Source organism: Hipposideros armiger, unplaced genomic scaffold, assembly GCF_001890085.2.
Source record: "Hipposideros armiger isolate ML-2016 unplaced genomic scaffold, ASM189008v1 scaffold_112, whole genome shotgun sequence".
In the NCBI taxonomy this organism is placed as follows: domain Eukaryota; kingdom Metazoa; phylum Chordata; class Mammalia; order Chiroptera; family Hipposideridae; genus Hipposideros; species Hipposideros armiger.
This window is the reverse complement of record NW_017731462.1, coordinates 3,301,043-3,319,691: the sequence shown is the minus strand read 5'-3', so window position 1 is coordinate 3,319,691 and position 18,649 is coordinate 3,301,043. Positions and strand designations below refer to the sequence as shown.

At 34.7% G+C, this 18,649-nt stretch overlaps 1 protein-coding gene across 1 annotated transcript in view; it reads left to right on the top strand.

Annotated features, from left to right (window-relative positions):
* Nucleotides 1-18,649, top strand: part of GRID2 (glutamate ionotropic receptor delta type subunit 2) — a 346,586-nt gene that overhangs the window by 227,377 nt on the left and 100,560 nt on the right. The window contains exon 6 of the mRNA XM_019647546.1: nt 9,540-9,706. Coding sequence (XP_019503091.1) covers nt 9,540-9,706 — 167 coding nt within the window. The remainder of the gene's footprint in view (nt 1-9,539; nt 9,707-18,649) is intronic.

The window sequence follows — 18,649 nt, the reverse complement described above, 5'->3', positions numbered from 1 at the left end:
AACAAACAAAAGAAAGAGGACATTGAAGGTTCACTTTCAAAGAGGGGTAAGAGTAGAATAAAATAATATGTAATTGTGCATATATTTTTACTTAAAATAATAATATATATGTAACCTATAAAGTATGAAAAGAAATTTCTTTTCTCATATAATATACATACAATATATTAAATAATGATTAGCCTCTGGATACATTGAAAGGAATGTATTACTCATATTTTAGAGCAACCTCTTTTTAAAACATTTGTTTTAAATTTAGAATTCGAATTCCAGGAACTTCAGTGAAAGAGAAAAATGAGGTACCTTATTGTTAGTCTTTTTTTTTTTTTCCTGTGAATTCGCATGGAGCTATTTTTATGACCAATATCCTGGGGGCTTTACCCATCATCCTGACTTCTGATTCTAGTGGAGAACCTAAGTAATTTACATTTGTTTCAGTGTTTGGTCTAAATAATTGGGAGTAGAAGTACAGTTGGTGATATTTCCAGTATGTAACTATTTCAAAAATATTTATCATAATGACACTGTATGATTTGAGAATAGTTTTGTTAGTCTTGCAGAGCAATAGCCCAATTTCAAGAAATTTCAAGCCTTTACTCTCAGGAAGCATACAGCACTCTCACTGCTGAACATAAACACAGCCATCAGACAGTGCAATCCCATGGAGTAGATTTTGAAATGTTACAAGATTATATTGTCTTTGTATTTACATCATACAGCATTTGGGGAACACTTCATCTGAGGTTAAGAGTACGCTTTATAAACAAGCATCTTTATTAGACTTTTCTCAGGAAAGTGCTGAGGTACCAGGAAGATAAATAACTCNAATCTCAACTATTCATAAGGCTAAAAAGATAAATTATATTTATTGAGCATTTAGTATGAGTTCACCTCTCTTCTCAAATTTTAGTGGATACCAGGAATAATTAATTCATAGGTTTAATTTTATTTTTCATCAGTAAAAGAGTCCCTTTTTGCCTATTGGCTTCTATCCCTATAAACTTTGGGAATAGGACCACCTAGTGACACAAAAACAAGGACATATTTCAAACTTTACACAGAATGATTTTTATTGGATTCATGGTAGTGGGGCAGACACATAAAAAACATTTCAACCAAATCACAGAATTTCAAAATTTTTAGAAATGGAATGAACAGTAGTTCTCTTTTTATCAGAGATGAAACCAGTACAAAGGGGTAAATTACTTGCTTAGAATCACACACAAAAAGCCATAAAACTGGGAAAATTCCAGGATTTCTAATTCTACGTCATTTTCTGGTCATCGTGTACTCTTTCCGTATCTTTCCTTTAAAAGCATATAGGAATATCAAACATACTACATAAAGCTTATTGTATGCCAGACTCCAAGTTCTTAAATGTGGAAAACTATGAGGTGAGTACTATTATTATCCACAGTTTATAAATGCAGAAACTGAGACATAATGAGGTAAAGTCATTTGTCCAAATTCACAAAGCTATTGAGCATAGGAGCTGAGATTTAAACCTTGACAGGCTGGATCAAAACAAATTGACATACATGTTTAACAAACTGTGTTTCAAAGGGATTGCCTCGATCAATTGATTGATCTCTCTATCTATCTATCTATCTATCTATCTATCTGTCTGTCTGTCTGTCTAAGCAGCACAGAATAGAATTAATCATAATCTATGATTTATGATATAATTTTATTATTCGTCCATAAATGGTTATTTTTATTTGTTTAATTAATTTTAAACTCCTTGGATATAGCCTTTTTTCCACTTGCATTGTTAATTATTGGAATATCTAGTGCTTTACTTTGTGTTTTTATTTGGATTCAGAAAAAGGACATTAGAGCTTTGTATCTCCCTGTATCTTAATTCTTCTTAACATTCCCTCTTGGGTCCTGCATCACATCGGTAAGCCCCTTGAGTCCAGGCATATATCCCCAGAGTTAAACTTTATGGCAGCACAGAGTAAGCATTCAATAAATATTTATCAAATAAAAGATGTACTTAACTTTTTGGTCTAAGATCATTCTATTTACTTATAATCAAATAAATTGAATACCTACCTTTATACTTGCTTGATATTTAGACCATCTTCCATTTTTTCTTATCATAATTTCTTCTTCCTTGATTTCTTCAATTTTTCATACAATGAGTAAAAAAACCTGAGAAGAAAAGAAAACAAATGCAGCACATGTCTACATTTCTTTTCAACTCCCTGCTGTAAGAACTTTTATGCTTTTATTCCCACAAGAAAAGTAGAAAATATTCTTTTAACTTGAAGGCATATAGCCATATCCCTTTTTCCCCAACCAGAATGAGGTACTTTATGAGCACTTTGTTCACTTTTCAGGGAGAGAAAAAATCAACCTCCTCTGATTGCCCAGTCAACAGCTCCAAAGTCAGTCATCAACTGGCTAAAACTCTTCACTTGGTTGGCTAGAAGGATCTCTCACATAGATAGGTAATAATAACTAGAAGTTAAATAAATAATTAATTGTTTTCCCTTTAAAGCTACAAAATTGATTTTATACTGTTCCTCAGCTCTGAGAGAAGGATGACATTATCAAGACACATCATCAAGCAAACATTACGCAATAGGTACTTGTATCTATTAAACCAAATGGCATCGACAATAAATGCTGAAAAAAATAGAAAAAAAAGTATTAGTAAGGAATAGAATAGAAAATATATTACTAGACATGAGCTAGAAGGAGACTTCAAGGATAAACAGAATTTGAATATGGGGAGAAGTACAGGCAAGACACTCAGAAAGACATGAGGAAGTCATAGAACAGTCATTGTGTATTCAAAGGACAATAAGAAGGAAACTTGATTGGAGAGAATATTGGCAGGGGGATATAGGTAGAGAAGCTGAAATTGAATGTGATGTACCACAGTATCAACAACTGCTATGTATTAAGCACCTACTGTGCTAAACACTTAAATATTTTGTATAATGTTGACCACAACTCTGTAAATTGGGCATTTATTAATTGCATTTTATAAATTTGAGAAGACTGAGACTCAGAGCTAAGTATATTCCCAAAAACCACACACTCATGACAGTGGATCCAGTACTCAAACCCTCACTCAGGAGCCCATTCCAGCTTCATGGGGCCCCGAGAACAAGAGGATCTGGACAGGGTTCCATTTCAGGAACCTGAGGTGTTGGGGTAGATGAAGAGAGCTTAATTGAGGAAGGCCTTTTACAAGGCTGCTGTAGCATTCCAGCTATGAAATGGGGAGAATATTCTCAGTTAGAATGAGATTACAATAAAAGATGCAGTTTGAAGAGAACTAGACAGGACTTGGGGGAAATCAGAGGAATGCCTGTAATCCAGGAACCTGAAAGAGGAAGGATGCCAGATTCAACTGGCCACAAACTGTCCCCTCTTTTCTTCTCCTTCCACCTCTCTTATTTTTCCTTCTTGGTCATCTACTACAAGGCTTGCACTGGCTCAATTTTGCCTCTAGGTAAAACCAACTGGAACACAATTTCTAGTAAAGCAATGATTATTAAAAAAGAACAACAATGTAATAATTCACTACCCAGTAGATATTTATTTCAAACAACCTTCCAGCTTACAGATTTTTGTTTTGTTCCATAGTTCAAATCATGTTCACATAATCCTAGCAGTATTGTTCTTCTCTCTAACACATCAGATACGATGTTTTAAAATTTTATATATATATATATATATATATANCCCTGACCTCTCTTCATCAGTGACACCTTCTCTCCCCTCAGGAAAACATTCAATCCATTTGTACACTGCCGTTTTCTTCATGGCATTATCCCCATAAACTTGGACTAACATGTCCCTGATTTCACTCCCACTCTTGCCAAGTTTAACAAGAAATTTAATGTTTGTTTGTTGCTCTAATTCAAGCTCAGACATTCTCACGACGGCACACAAAAACACACAACAATAATGAATGCCACTCAGCAAGACACCACCACCGGTCGATAGAAACACAGCTGTGAGACATTGATATACCAAGGTCATGAAACCTTACTGAGTTGTTTGTACAGTGCTGCCAATGTAAGCTCATGATGGCAAGTTCATGAACTTAATTTTCAGACCTCATATATACCTCATTAGATGGGTCCGAGTACTAGTGTGGTGGGTAATGTTTGTAATTCTCTGACACTATTTGTTCATCAAATTTTTTTTTAATTTTTTTTTCAATTACAGTGGGCGTACAATATTATATTGGCTTCAGGTGTACAGCATAGTTATTAGACATTTATATACCTTATGAAGTTATCACCCCAATAAGTCTTGTATCCATCTGGCACCATACATATTTATTGCAAGATTATTGACTACATTCCCTATGTTGTACTTTACCTCTGTGGCTATTTTCATAACTGGCAATTTGTAGTTTTTAATCCCTTTCACCTTTTTCACACATCCCCACCCCCAAATCTGGCAATAATGTTTGTTCTTTGTTTCCATGAATTTGTTTCTGTTTTGTTTATTCATTTCTTTTGTTTTTAGATTTCACATATAAGTGAAATCATATGGTATTTGTCATTCTTTGTCTGACTTATTTTACTTAGCATAATACCCTGAAGGTACATCCATGTTGTCACAAATGACAAGATTTTATTTCTTTTTACAACTGAGTAATATTCCATTTTATGTATGTACCACTTCTTTAGTCATTCATCTGTTGATAGGCACATAGGGTACTTCCATATCTTGGCTATTGTATATAACGTAGTGAACATAGGGATGCATATATCTTTTGGAATTAGTATTTTAGACCTCTTCAGATAAATACCCAGAAATGGAATTGCTAGGTCATATGGTAGTTCTATTTTTTTAGTTTTTGAGGAAACTCCGTACTGTTTTCCATAGTGGCCACACCAATTTGTAATCCCAGCAATAATGCATGAGGGTTCCCTTTTTGCACATCCTAGCCAACATTTGTTTGTTGATTAATTGATGCTAGCCATTCTGACAGGTGTGAAGTGATATCTCATTGTGGTTTTGATTTGCATTTCCTTGAGGATTACTGATGTGGAGTAACTTTTCATGTGTCAGTTGACTATCTGTATATCTTCTTTGGAGAAATGTCTATTCATGTCTTCTCATTTTTTAATTAGATTGTCTGGGGGTTTTTTGGTATAGAGCTATATGCGTTCTTTATAAATTTTGGATATCAATCCCTTATTAGATATATCATTTGCAAATACCTTCTCCCATTCAGTAGTATGCCTTTTTGTTGTGTTTTGTTGTGTGATACAAAAGCTTTTTAGTTTGATATAGTCCCATTTGTTTATTTTTGCTTTTTTTTTTGTTTGCTGTAGGAGACACATCACCCCAAAATATTGCTAAGATCAATGTCAAAGAGTTTACTGCCTATGTTTTCTTCTAGGAGTTTTATAGTTTCAGGTCTTACATTTAAGTATTTAATATATTTTGAGGTGTTTTTTTTTTTATGTGGTGTAAGAAAGTGGTATAAGTTTATCCAGTTTTCCCAGCACCATTCATTGAGGAGACTCTCTTACCCCATTGTATATTCTTGCCTCCTTTGTCATACATAGATTAATTGACCATATAGGCATGGGTTTATTTCTGGGCTCTCTATTCTGTTCCATTGATCTGTGTGCCTGTTTTTATTTATGCCAGCACCATGCTGTTTTGACTACTGTGGCCTTGTGGTATAGTTTGATATCAGGTAGCATGATGCCTCCAACTTTGTTCTTCTTTCTCATTAGAAAGACTTTTGCTTTGCTTTGATTATTCAGGGTCTTTTGTGCTTCCATATAAATTTTAGGAGTATTTGGTCTAGTTCTGTGAAAAATGCCATTGTTATTTTGGTAGAGATTGCACTGAATCTGTAGATTGCTTCAGGTAGCATGGACATTTTAACAATGTTTATTCTCCCTATCCATTAGCATGATATAGCCTTCCATTTGTTTGTGTCTTCTTCAGTTTCTTTCTTTATTGTCTTATAGTTTTCTGAGTGAGGTCTTTTATTTCAGTTCATCAAATGTTAAATGTAGCCCTTGTTTTATAATAGTTCTTAGTATTAAAAAAACTATTTAGTCAAAAGTTGTTTCATTAAAGACATTTAAGAAGAGAACTAAATTTCTTAGAGTGATATTATTATTCTATTGGGTTGTTGGAAAAGTCACAACGTATTTTTTCTATGTTTTTCATTGCAAAAATGCNTGTATCAGTGTTGCTTATTTATATTGTATTAAATTGTCTAGTTCAGATATTGAAAGAATTGAATACCATACAGAATAGAGTTAATCAAAGGGAATGTGAATGAAAACTCTCCAGGGTAGATGGGCCTTGAACTTGACCTTGAAGGGTTAGGAGGGAATAGTTAGACTAAAAGGAAAACAATGGATAATTATTGAAGAAACAATGAAAACAACAGACTAAAAGTAGGACAGAGCAGAATGTGTTGGGGAACAATAGGACATCAAGTTAATCAGGAAAGAAATTTGAAGTTTAGAATTCATATTGTAGGTGACAAACAGCTACAAGAACCTATTTATTGTCTCTTCTGGAGTCCAGGAATAAATTGATGAAGAAAGCATTTAAAGGATGGTTAATAAATTTTGATAAGAAGGATGGATTCAAATTGGCAAAGACTAGAACAAACCCAGCTGCATGAAATAATGAAGGCCTGGTGTAGAATTGGGCAAGGGAAAATAAAAAGGAAGGAACAAATAGAAAGAATGTGCTAAGCAAAGGAGCACACCACTGTTTTTATGAATTAGAACTGAGGATGGAAAGCATAATAGAATGAAAGGGGATACCAGGGTATTATAGTGAAAAACCACAGAAAAGTTTAATGGATCTTACCATGAACAAGGTAGTCAAGAAAATGGTTATTTATTCCTTAATTGTGGTAAATGGCATTTTCTTTTCTACAGATATATTTTGTTTCTAAACTTGATTTCTGAGTCTTTTATACACAAAATGAAGCCAATAAATTTAATCCACAAACATAATAGCAATTAAAGAAATATTTAATAAATCTCTTCAAGTGTTCCATTTCTCATTATCCCTGTGGTGCTCTACCTAACAGAATAAATTGTTATTCTGAGGAAATGTACTCCAGGGAACTGCTGAAAAATAATATTAATCATCAAGCATTATTTGTCCTTTGTTTGATTTGCATTATGGATGTTGACAACTTAAATTGTCCCTTTCTGTGGCGTTCCTTAATAATGACACACTACATCCTGATTCCCTGTGCATCTGGAAGAAGAGAGAGCCAGGAAAAAAAAACATGATCTGACACTTGTCGATGTGCCAACTCATCTCTTTATACATATGTGCTATGTTTGTCTATCACCCAAATTCTCTTCCTGAATCCAGAAAATATCTAAATTCATTCCCTTTTGCTATAGCCATTAGAAAAAAGAGGTCTTCTTTTTAGTGACTAATTTAAAAATTATAAAGACTATCAAATGTAACCTTTGTCAGACACTTTAGAAATTATTATAAATAGCCTTGATACATCAACTTATCCTGGGCCATTAATGAAACTAGATAACTGATTGCTGTTGTGGTAGTATTCAATGAAAATGACTGTGTTCAGGGTGATTTTTAGTAAGTAAATATTACTGCTCAACTAACTATTGCCTATACCACAACTTATAAGGTATCAAAGTACTTTAATATTACTAAATATTAATATCTAAAATAAATAGTATATACTATCTAGATATAGTAACTATATTTCTTATCTGTTGTTTGCCCAGTACCTTATATGCTTATATACTTTAATGATACTCCAAAATAATTGTATGGAATTTTGTACATTTGTTACCTACATATTTGCATATTAGTGCACAATTATTACACTACAAGTACGTGAACTGAGTGGATGGACCTCAGCTTTGACAAGCATCAGGTTGGGTATCAGAGACATGAGTTGTAGTGCTACACTCACTTGTACACTTTTATGTGAGTGGACACGCACAGGAATGACTTTTAAGTACCAGTAAGTGCTATAATGTATATAACCACAGATTTGGATAGAAGAGATTGATTCATTGGTGTGTATAAATACCAGATAACTTGGCATCAAAAGTTAGAGTATTTATGAGGTCTGACAATTAAGGTCATGAACTCATCCTAGAAAAAGTACTATATACCTCTTTGCTGAATATCACTGCAGTCACCTTCAAAGTACTCCCCTTGGGAAGCTATGCACTAACACAAGTGCCTAGTCCACCCTGTAAAGCAATTTTGAAACTCTTTCTAGAAAGGCCATCAGAGCTGTCATCATATTACCCTTGATGTCTTGGATATCATCAAAATGTCTTCCTTTCAATATTTCCTTTATCTTCAGGTAAAGAAAGAAGTCATTGGGGGCCAGATCAGGTGAGAAGAGAAGGTGTTCCAACACAGTTATTTGTTTACTGGCTAAAAACTCCTTCACAGACAGTGCCGTGTAAGCTGGTGCATTGCCATGATGCAAGAGACATGAATTGTTGGCAAAAAAGTTCAGGTCATTTTCATCTAACTTTTTCACACAGCGTTTTCAGCACTTCCAAATAGTAAACTTGGCTAACTGTCTAGTTGCTACAAATTTATAATGAATAATCCCTCTAATATCAAAAAAGTTTAGCAACATCATTTTGACTCTTGATTTGGACTGACAGAACTTTTTGTTGGTGGGGAATTGGCTGACTTCCATTGTGCACTTTGACGCTTTGTTTCAGGGTCGTATTGGTACACCCATGTTTCAGCANATGACAGAGAGAATTGTATAATTATTTTTTTTCCTGATTACAAAGTCCACCAAGGGGGTTTCTTCTAAATCCAGCTGCAAGATTACTATAGGCCACACTTTGCAACAGATTAAATTACAACATACACAGGAAATATATCTTGTCAGTAGGGTGGTGTTGATTATTTCTCTTTAATGTGAGTTGTATGTGAAGCATTTATTTAGAATATATTGTGTTGTCGGAAAAGTCATGATGTATTTTTTCTAGGTTTTTCATTGCAAAAATGTGTCATGACTTTTCTGACAGCCCAGTAGGTTACTTGCAAGGAGATGATACCTACAGTGGTTGGGAGCAAAAGCCTACCTAGCTTAGGTGCCTAATACTCAAAAGAAGCCAGTATCTCCTCTGAGAACTCCAAAAGCAACTTCCAGGTCACCAAAGAGACAGGCACAATTACAAGAATTACTGCTCTCAGAGAAGTTCAAAGACATGGCTTTCTTTCATGCATTTATTGTTCGCCCAGTCCAGGTGACATTTACTACACAGGGTTCATTTTACTATAAGCACTGTTGCCTAGAAACAGTTAACATTCTAACTTCATCATGTTTCCAGGAGAACAGAGTTATAAATTAACCAAAAGCCAAATTCTTATTCAGAATAGGTGCTTAGAAATACAGGTCCTATTAATGTTTTTTTTGTTTTGCACAATTAAATACATATCAGTGTAATTTTTTTTGTCCTGTCCATATAACTTAAAATTCCTATTTTCTTACCTGAAATTTGTATTTTTTTAACCATAAATTCTGTTTTCTTCTTTTGTTCTCCATATTTTCACAGGTAAAATATGGAAATTACGCTTTTGTGTGGGATGCAGCTGTATTGGAATATGTGGCTATCAATGACGCAGATTGTTCCTTTTACACCATTGGAAATACCATTGCTGATCGGGGATATGGAATTGCATTGCAACATGGCAGTCCTTACCGGGATGTATTTTCACAAAGGTAAGATTTGTGTGTGGTCCAAATAAGGAGACAGGAAACAGAAAAAGAAAATCTATTTGGTTACCCTATTTAGTTTGTTGCATTTTGTTTCCTTTGGAGAAGCATTAATAAACAATAGCAGAAAAAGGTAGTTATAAGTGATAAAACATTCATTTCCTAAAACAAGCACTGAAGTGTTATTTTTCCCTTAAAGGAAAAATTGCTGCATATAACTGGTTTTACTCTCAAAAAATTGATATACAAATGAAAGTGCGTTGATAATTTCTTTAGAACTTAATTGAGCAATTTAGTTTTTGAATTTTTAGAGACGAAATGTTATAGAGTTAGCAAAATTAATTCCTTTCTAAGAATACCATAGAATAAGATGAACTTTAAAACCAAGTTAAAGTTCTGATGTACTGAAACAGGGAATGATAGGGATGTTTCTGTCTGAATTTTGCAAAGGAAAATGGTAAGAATATTACCGTTCATTACTTGGTGTCAAAGTATATACGGAACATCATCATGGAATTAAGGAGTTGGTTTGTGAAGAAATTATACCCATTGTCAAATCAGAATTTTCTATTATAATTTGTTTAAGAAAGAATATTTTGAATTGTATATTTTATATTAACAACCTATATAAAAGACTTTGGCCTGAAAGGAATCCACGAGATCACTGCATTCCATTCTATCTGCTACCCAACAAGCAAAGAAAGAGTAATATCTTTCAGGTAATATTCCATTTGACACTGATAGTACATTTTGTTTATTTTCTGGTATCCTTCGATTTTCTAAAAGCTAATGCCAGACCAAGAGGGCAGTGCAAGGTAGTCCCCAAATTTCAAGCCATTTGAGTTGTTTTCCTCCAAATTCTAGGATAACAAAAAGGTGCGTATTTTGTGTTTAAAAAAAATAAAAATCAGTCAGTAGTCCAGAATTTATGTTATAACTCTTCCATTAGCTAAACAAAAATCTAGGCCTCTCTCCTTATCTGCCAAAGAGGAAGTTAGATGAACTCTAAGGCTCTAAGTTCCTGTATCAGTCAGTTTTTCTCTGTAATAAACAACCCCAAAGTATCAGTGACTTTAAAGAAATTATTTCTCAGTCATGAAGAATTAAGGCTGTGATTTGGCAAGTTCTGCTGCAACTTGTGGGTCACCTGCAGGTCTGCTCTAGGCAGCTTCTCGTTCCGGGGTCCAAGCTGGAGAAGCAGTCCTGGGACAAGTTGTTTTCATTTCAAAGAGCAATTGCAAAACAGGGCTGGCAGAAGCCTTCACTGCTTCCTGCTCTTCTTGTGTGGCTGTGGCATGTGGCACACCTGACCATAGACTACTAACTAAAAGGAGTGCCATGGTCAAGCCCAAAATCAATGGGCTTTTTCTACATAAAGGGAATATTCTACATAATTCTACATAATTATTCTATAAAGGGAATAAGGGGGTAAATAATCATGGACAATAATATAATTTAGTACCATTGGTCCCTCTAGCTCTTAAAAATTCTAAGTATAAGACAAAAATGAAATATGCATAAATTGGGAAGTAAAATATTAAGGTATAAGTAGTGATTAACCAATGAAAACACATTTGATGAGTAGNACACACACACACACACACACACACACACACACACACACACACACACTCCAGAATCAATTATAAGCCTCTCTCAAAAATACTTTCATTTATTTACATCACATTTTTCCATTCCAAACACCCATTTTACTCACCAAGCTTAACCCCAAGACATTTTTTACAGTTTTAAAAATTCAATCTCTTTTTAAAGGCAACATTTGATGTCACTGAGGATAATCAAAGCATGTGCTACTTTTCTAGACCCTTAAATATTGTGAGCACAGTAATAACATGGGTATATGCACATGGGCACCCATGATATCTACATTGATAGAAGAAACAACCATAAATATGAGACATGAGTGAGACTTTGGCATGCATTTAGATGGCTCCCTAATATTACCAAGAAGGGAAGCTGGGGACCTTCCCAGAGTCTAACCCTTGGTCAGAAAATGCCCCAGGGACCACGAGTCCAGGCCCCCAGTCCAATGCTTCACCCCTACCCTTTTCTGCCAGTTTGTTTTGTTATCAAGTCAGGTTTTGTATTCCTAAAATTTAGTAAAATAAATGTTTTCAGAAGCACATTTATACTTTACATAAAGGAGTCAGGAATATTAATCAGTAAATATGTTTAACAGAGTCATAAACATGACTCTGGTTAAGTCATAGAATCTTCCTGGTTAAGAATTGTCATTAGTTTATAGACATTCAGAAAAAAAGCAGCACAAATGAGAGACAGTGCTTAGAGTTGCATTAGTCCTAACTAATAGAGAAACTATACTATAGCCTAAAACAATAATTAACATTCATTGAAGACTTAACATGTGCCAGGATCTATTATCAGTGTCCTAACTATATTAAGTCATTTAATTTTCACAATAACCATGCAAGGTAAATACTATGATTAGCCTCATTTGACAGACGAGGAAACTGAGCCACAGAAAATCTTAACAGTTTTCAAAGGTCATAGGCTAACAAGTGGCAAAGACAGCTTTGAACCCATCAAATATTATATTACCCTAGTTCCTACTCCCATAAGTCTAAGCACATGCACCAGTGGGGACCAGAATAACAAGCATCCAAATTGTCTTCCTGTCTGTTCAGGCAGCTGCCTTCTCTCACATTATAATGCTGATGGGCATTTTAGTTTATATGAAACTCGGGTGACTTTCAGAAACTTAAACAGTGACAGTCCTCCATTACCATTAGGGAGCAGATCCATCTGAAATTAAGACTGTCTTGCATCAGCTGATCAGACATAAACAATACAAGTATTGAAAATTGAAAATGTGGGATGACACTGAAATTATTTTCCCTCTGTGTTATCTTCTTTTGCTACAAATAACTTCAGATTGTACTTGACCAAACTTGACTTCTTCTTTCATGGAACTTCTCATTCATCATGACTTTTTAATTGGTGGAAATCCGTAATTGCCTCTTCTCTATCTCATTTCATAGTTCTTTGAGCCGCTCAAAAATATTAACATTGTAGTTGGTCAGATTGTCTACTGACATTTAAATGCTTACTACTGATGAAACAGAAGCTACTATTTTCTAAAACTAAATTATGGCTAACATAAAAATAGAAAATTTCCATGGCATGACATTTATCAGTCCATACGGCTCAGAATGATAAGTCTGACAGACACACCAATGATTTTTGTCTTAATAAACATAGTTCCCTGCTTTAACACCAACTTCAAAAAGAGAAAGATATACCTCAAAGTGTGCATTCACTTTTTTTCTTAATAATCCATTCTATAGCTGTCATTTTATGAAGATATGTTTGAAATAATGTTAATAACTATTAAAAAGGATTGAAATCCAACATGCTTTTATTTTATATTATTGACCTCAGAAAATGTATATAAACAGATTTCCTTAGTAATCTTCTTACCAATGTTCCATGGAAAGATATGCAGGCATGATAAAAGGAGCCAGCAAGCTGAGAAAAAAAGCTATGGGCTTTCTGTTCTAATAAGGGTTTCAGTCTTTTTCCAAAATAATGTTTTCAGTACTAACATTTTATTCAGATGATTTTTATCAAATTTTTTGGTTTCTTTCTATAATTAACCAAGATCTTTCTAGTACTCCCTATAAAAGCCAGCATGGCCCTTCTAGGTAATCTCTCATATTCTTTGAGCTAATCAATGTGAATTTCTTCTTTTCTTTGTTTTTTAGCAACTGCAGAAATTTTCCAAACAAATTGCCTCCCGACCAGAATATATTCAGTAAAGTAGCAATGAATATTTAATTAGGTTGATCAGATAGAATAGACTGGAACCCAGGAGCCCAAGCTATGTGTGTCATGCCAAGCTGTGTAGACTTAGGATATAGGGAGTCATTGAAGAATTTAGTAAACACTAGCCATAATTAGAAGCATGCTCTTTAATCAATCTAGAAAGAATGTAGATAGAGATAAAGAGAGAAAGGCTGAGGCAAAAACTTGTTTTCAAATGTCCCTTTTTTGCTTTCCTGGCCTTTGCATTCCATTATCAATAATCTAATTGAATCTCTTAGCCCAGTGTGTCTAGGAACATGATTGTCCCATTCCCTCCAAACCTATTCAAATCATAGGTATGCATTCTGAGAGTTCCAGCTCATGACCCGCCCTCAGCATAAAAGTCTTTCCGAACACATTCAGCTCTCATTAAACCCTTCATTGTGTTTCTGTATTTTATCTTCTCTGCACCATATATGTCACTTTTTTTGTTAATTAATCATTTCTTGTGTTCATATCTTGATATCTCAAATATATTCTAAATTCTTAGCTTACAAAGAATTACAAAACCTATCTTATATCTCCTTGTTTATTTTCCATAATAGTTATTATATACCTAGTAGGTGTTCAATAAATTCTCATTAAGTAATCTTTGATGGAAAAATAGACAACCCTATTCTCATTTGTGATTCCTAAGGTCAGCAATTTACTAAAGAATAGTTTACATGTTTATTCAGTTGAGCAACTACTTAGTGCTTGATACTATTTTATTCTCCTAGAAATAAAATATTGAATATGATTGACATAGTTATTGCTTTCCTGGAGCTTACATTAGACTGGAGAGTTGGAGGGGGGACAAAAGTACAATAAATAAGAAAACAAACAGGACAATTTCATATTAGAAAACATGCTATGAAGAAAATGTAACTCGGATAGAGCATAAAGATGGATCAGTGTGGAAATGGGTCACAAAAAACCTTTATGAGGTTACACTCTCAAATGTAAAATGCAGAGAAAGAGTATTTTATTCACAGGCGAAAACAAATGTAAAAGTTCTGAAGTGAGAGCCAGCTTGGAGAGTTTTAAAAATGGCAAGGAGTCCAGTGTGGCTCAGAGTAAACAAACTCTGAGAGTACTATGAAAACAAACTCTAAAGAGAGTGATATGAAAGGAAATTAAAGAGCTACTTGGGCCCAGATGTATTGTAGAACCTTGAAAAACATAGTAAATACAACAGATATTTTTCTAATAACAATGGCAAGCCAATGGAAGTTTTGGAAAGAGTATTTATTACCTCTGGCTATTAAAGTAGAGAAAGAAATATAGTAAGAAGGAAGGAGGGCAGCAGAGACAGCGAGCAAGAATGAATGTAGAAAGATAAGTTAGGAAGGTAGTGCAACAGCCCAAAAGAGAGATAATGGTGGCTAAGTCTAAGGTGGTATCATTGAGATGGGGAAAAGTGACAGGCTCCAGTTTATCATAGCTATGAAACTGATGGGACTGACAAATGGTATGGATGTGATGGGCAAAGAGAACAGAGAAATCAGGAAAACTTTTTCTTCTGAACAAATAAGTGGCTAGTGGTACTATGAACTGAGTTGGTCAAGCATGAGTCAGAAATAGGTTAAGAGTCAGGGGAATTAAGACTTGGGCCTTGGGTTTGGTAAGTTTCACATTTTATTAGACAGGAACTTAGATTCACAAATTTGAAATTTAGGAGAGAAGACCAAATAATAAGAATTACAATTTGATAGGTAAAAGGTGCTAGTTATGAAAGACTTATACACTGGTTGAAGGCCTTTAGGCTTGATGGTTTTAGAAATTACTTTAAAAGTAATCATAAAGAGATGCTTAAATGATTTGAGATATCCACTAAAATGGGGGGGGGCAATAGAAGCAGAAAATGATAGGCAGCTTTTTATAAAGATCTTAAAGTCTAGTAATGAGAATAGCAGATGATTTAATCCACTTTAGATTGTAAGAAAACAATTTTCTTAACAAAATAAATTTATCTCATATAGAAGCTGTCTTAGGGATAAATGTCTTCAGGGTTCATCAATACGGAGGCTCAACAAGGACAATGTTCTCAAGAACCAAGGTTCTTTTCACATGCCCACTGTTCCGTCCTTGGTGAGAGAGAGAAGACTCTCTGCGAGCTGGCCTGCCTTGTGCTAGATGGATGCTTACAGTGCAGTAGGGCATGGTGCTTCCCTGTCTCCATTCCGAAGAGAATGAGAGATCTCTCCTCTCACGCATGAAGGTAAATCTGCCCCTTCAGCTTAATTAGTTCATCTTAGGTCATATATTTACCCCTGGACTGTGCAGATTCCCAGGAGAACATATTCTCCTAGCTGAGATTGTCTGTCTAAAGGAGTGGAAGAGATGTTGGAGAGTCAATTATAATGTCCCCTGTGACAAACCTGAAAGAAGAATTAACAGGTATTAGAGAATATAAGAAACAAAGGAGAAAGAATAAACACTTATAATGCCCATAATAATACTATCATTTATGACACATTTATTTTGCGCTAGCCACCCTTGTAAAGGTTTTCCACAGACTAACTCCTTTAATACTCATAATAGCCCAAGAAATATGTGCAATGATCACCCTATTTTAGAGTCAAGGAACCTGACATGTAGCGATGTTAAGTAAACTACTCAAGCTGTAGCTAAATGGTTGAACTGGGACTTGAACCTTGACTCCAGAGGTCATACTTTTAACCACTTTACTCTGGTGTGAAAACAGGAAAAGTGATGATACCATATACTCATTTGGAAAATTGTAAAGGAGAGCGTGGGAATGGGGACAGTGTGGAACGGAAGCCTGTGCTATTTGTTTTGCACATGTTGAAGTGTACTGACATCAAGAGGTCTATCTGAAAACTGTTGAAAGTATGAGACAGGAATTTGGATAAGATGAGGGATATATATATATATATATATATATATATATATATATATATATAATTTATCAATACAAAGTAACAAGGGGGAAAATCAAGAGAAAATATGTGTAATGAAAAGAGAACCAAACCCCAAGGACTGATATTAGAGGAAAAAGAGGAAGAGGTACTAAGAAAGAAGTGACTAGAAAAGTGCACTAAAAAGTAATGGCAGTAGATTGATTATGCAGTGTTAGCATCCTCAGGATCTAGAGCAATGCTTGCAACAGAGTTGGTGCTTGAATACATGAACTGCTGCTCTAGATAGCTTCACCTATGCCTGGGGTTGACTAACACAGAGGTCCTCAAATTTTAGCAACCATCAGAATCACACAGTGCGCCTGTTAAAACACAGATTCTAGGCCCCAGCCCCAGAGATTCTGATTCAGTATGTATGCCTAATTTGCATTTCTAGCAAGTTCCAGGTAAGGTTTGCTGCCGATTTAGAGTCCATGCTATGAGAACTACGGCTCTAATACAGTCTTTGACTTCCTTGTTATTTACTATTCTCATTCCCTCTCTTGCATCTTTTTTCCTGTTTCTTTACTCTCTTCCCCCTTTTGAAAAAATTATTTCAATCTTCATACTCAATTCTATATAAATTACTCCCACTCTATAGTATCTCATTTAATTCTTGCAAAATGTCATTGAGGGAAGGGTTATTGTACCTATTTTATAGATTAAGAAAGTAAGGTTTAGAGAGCATAAAGGGGAAATATTTTTGTATTGAACCTATAAACCTAAATTATACAATGGGCTGAGCAGTTAAAGTTATAATGTCCTTTTGCATTTTTCCTCAATTCCACTTGTTTAATTTCTTTCACTCCATCAACGAAGAGCTTTTCCAAACTGCTACATTGGCCATATCACACTATTTTTCAAATCCTTTTGTGGTGGTGATGGTTCTTTGTGTCTCTATAGAATTCTAGTTATTAATCAGCTGGTTTCTTCATAACTTGATCTACTGTGTCTCATTCTTTGCCTACAGGTACTCACCAAAATGATATTAACTGGTATATTGAGTAAAAGTCTGCCCAAATTTCATCTAAGCCTGCTTGGCCATTATCCTTATTCCAGTAAAGTACCTTATTTACTTTCATTAGTTAATAACGTAATTCCTTGAAAGTAGAAACTTTGTCTCTTATAGTCACTAAATCTTATTTGGTTTCCATGTACGGTGATGAAAAATTTACTAATAAAATCAAATCTGTTTTTTTGCTTAAAGAAACACCAAGTTCTCTACCACACTCCCAAGGCTATGTTCCTAGTGTTTCCCCTGCATCACATCATAAAGCCTATAGGTCCCTTGTTAACTTAAAATCACAGAACCATAGACTCTTGAAACTAAAAGAGTGATAACTTGTCATCTGTTTCACAGCCATCTTTATTCAGGTTACTGTGAGGAAACAAAGCCCCTGAGAGGAGGGCTAAATGGGCTACAGTCACATAGTTACATCTGGCAGAGTTTAGATTACAGAAAATTCCAGATATCCCTACAGTCAGTAATGTGTACTTCTTTTCACAGCATAAACTAATAACTCTAAAACCCTATTCCAGCTCCAAAACTTTAAGATGCTATGTAAGTTTTGAATCACACACTATGAAGACAAATAGAAAAACAGAAGAAATAAAAAGAATCCTACAATGTTCTTATCTAGCCTCCTCATTCACTAACTGCATTCCAAGGTGTTGGCTTTCTCCTGGTTTCTGCTCCGGCCTCAGAGCCTTCTTTTCTTCCCTCACATTCCCTCTGGCTTACTCCCACTCAACTTCCTACCTCAGTTTAAATAGCCTGCCCATAAGGTGAAATCCAGCCACTTTTATTGCCAACTTCCAATGTCTTTCCACAGACAGATACCAGTTCTGAAAGGATGTTCACCAGCCCATTGTGAAGTGAAATTAATCAATACATACATACATACGTACAAACAAACAAACAATGTGGTCAGATGTTACTCAATGAATTCAGTTTAAAGAATTGTTTTTTGTTCAGAAATTATATCCATCTGATTTTCAAATTTTTTTTAGTTACAGTTGATATTCAGTATTATTCTATTAGTTTCAGTTGTGTATCATATTGGTTAGACATTTATATAATTTATGCAGTGATCCCCCCAAGTCTAGGACCTACCTAGCACTATACATATGAGTAGTTGTTGCAACATTATTGACTATATTCTCTATGCTATACTTTACATTCCCATAACTATTTTGTAACTACCAA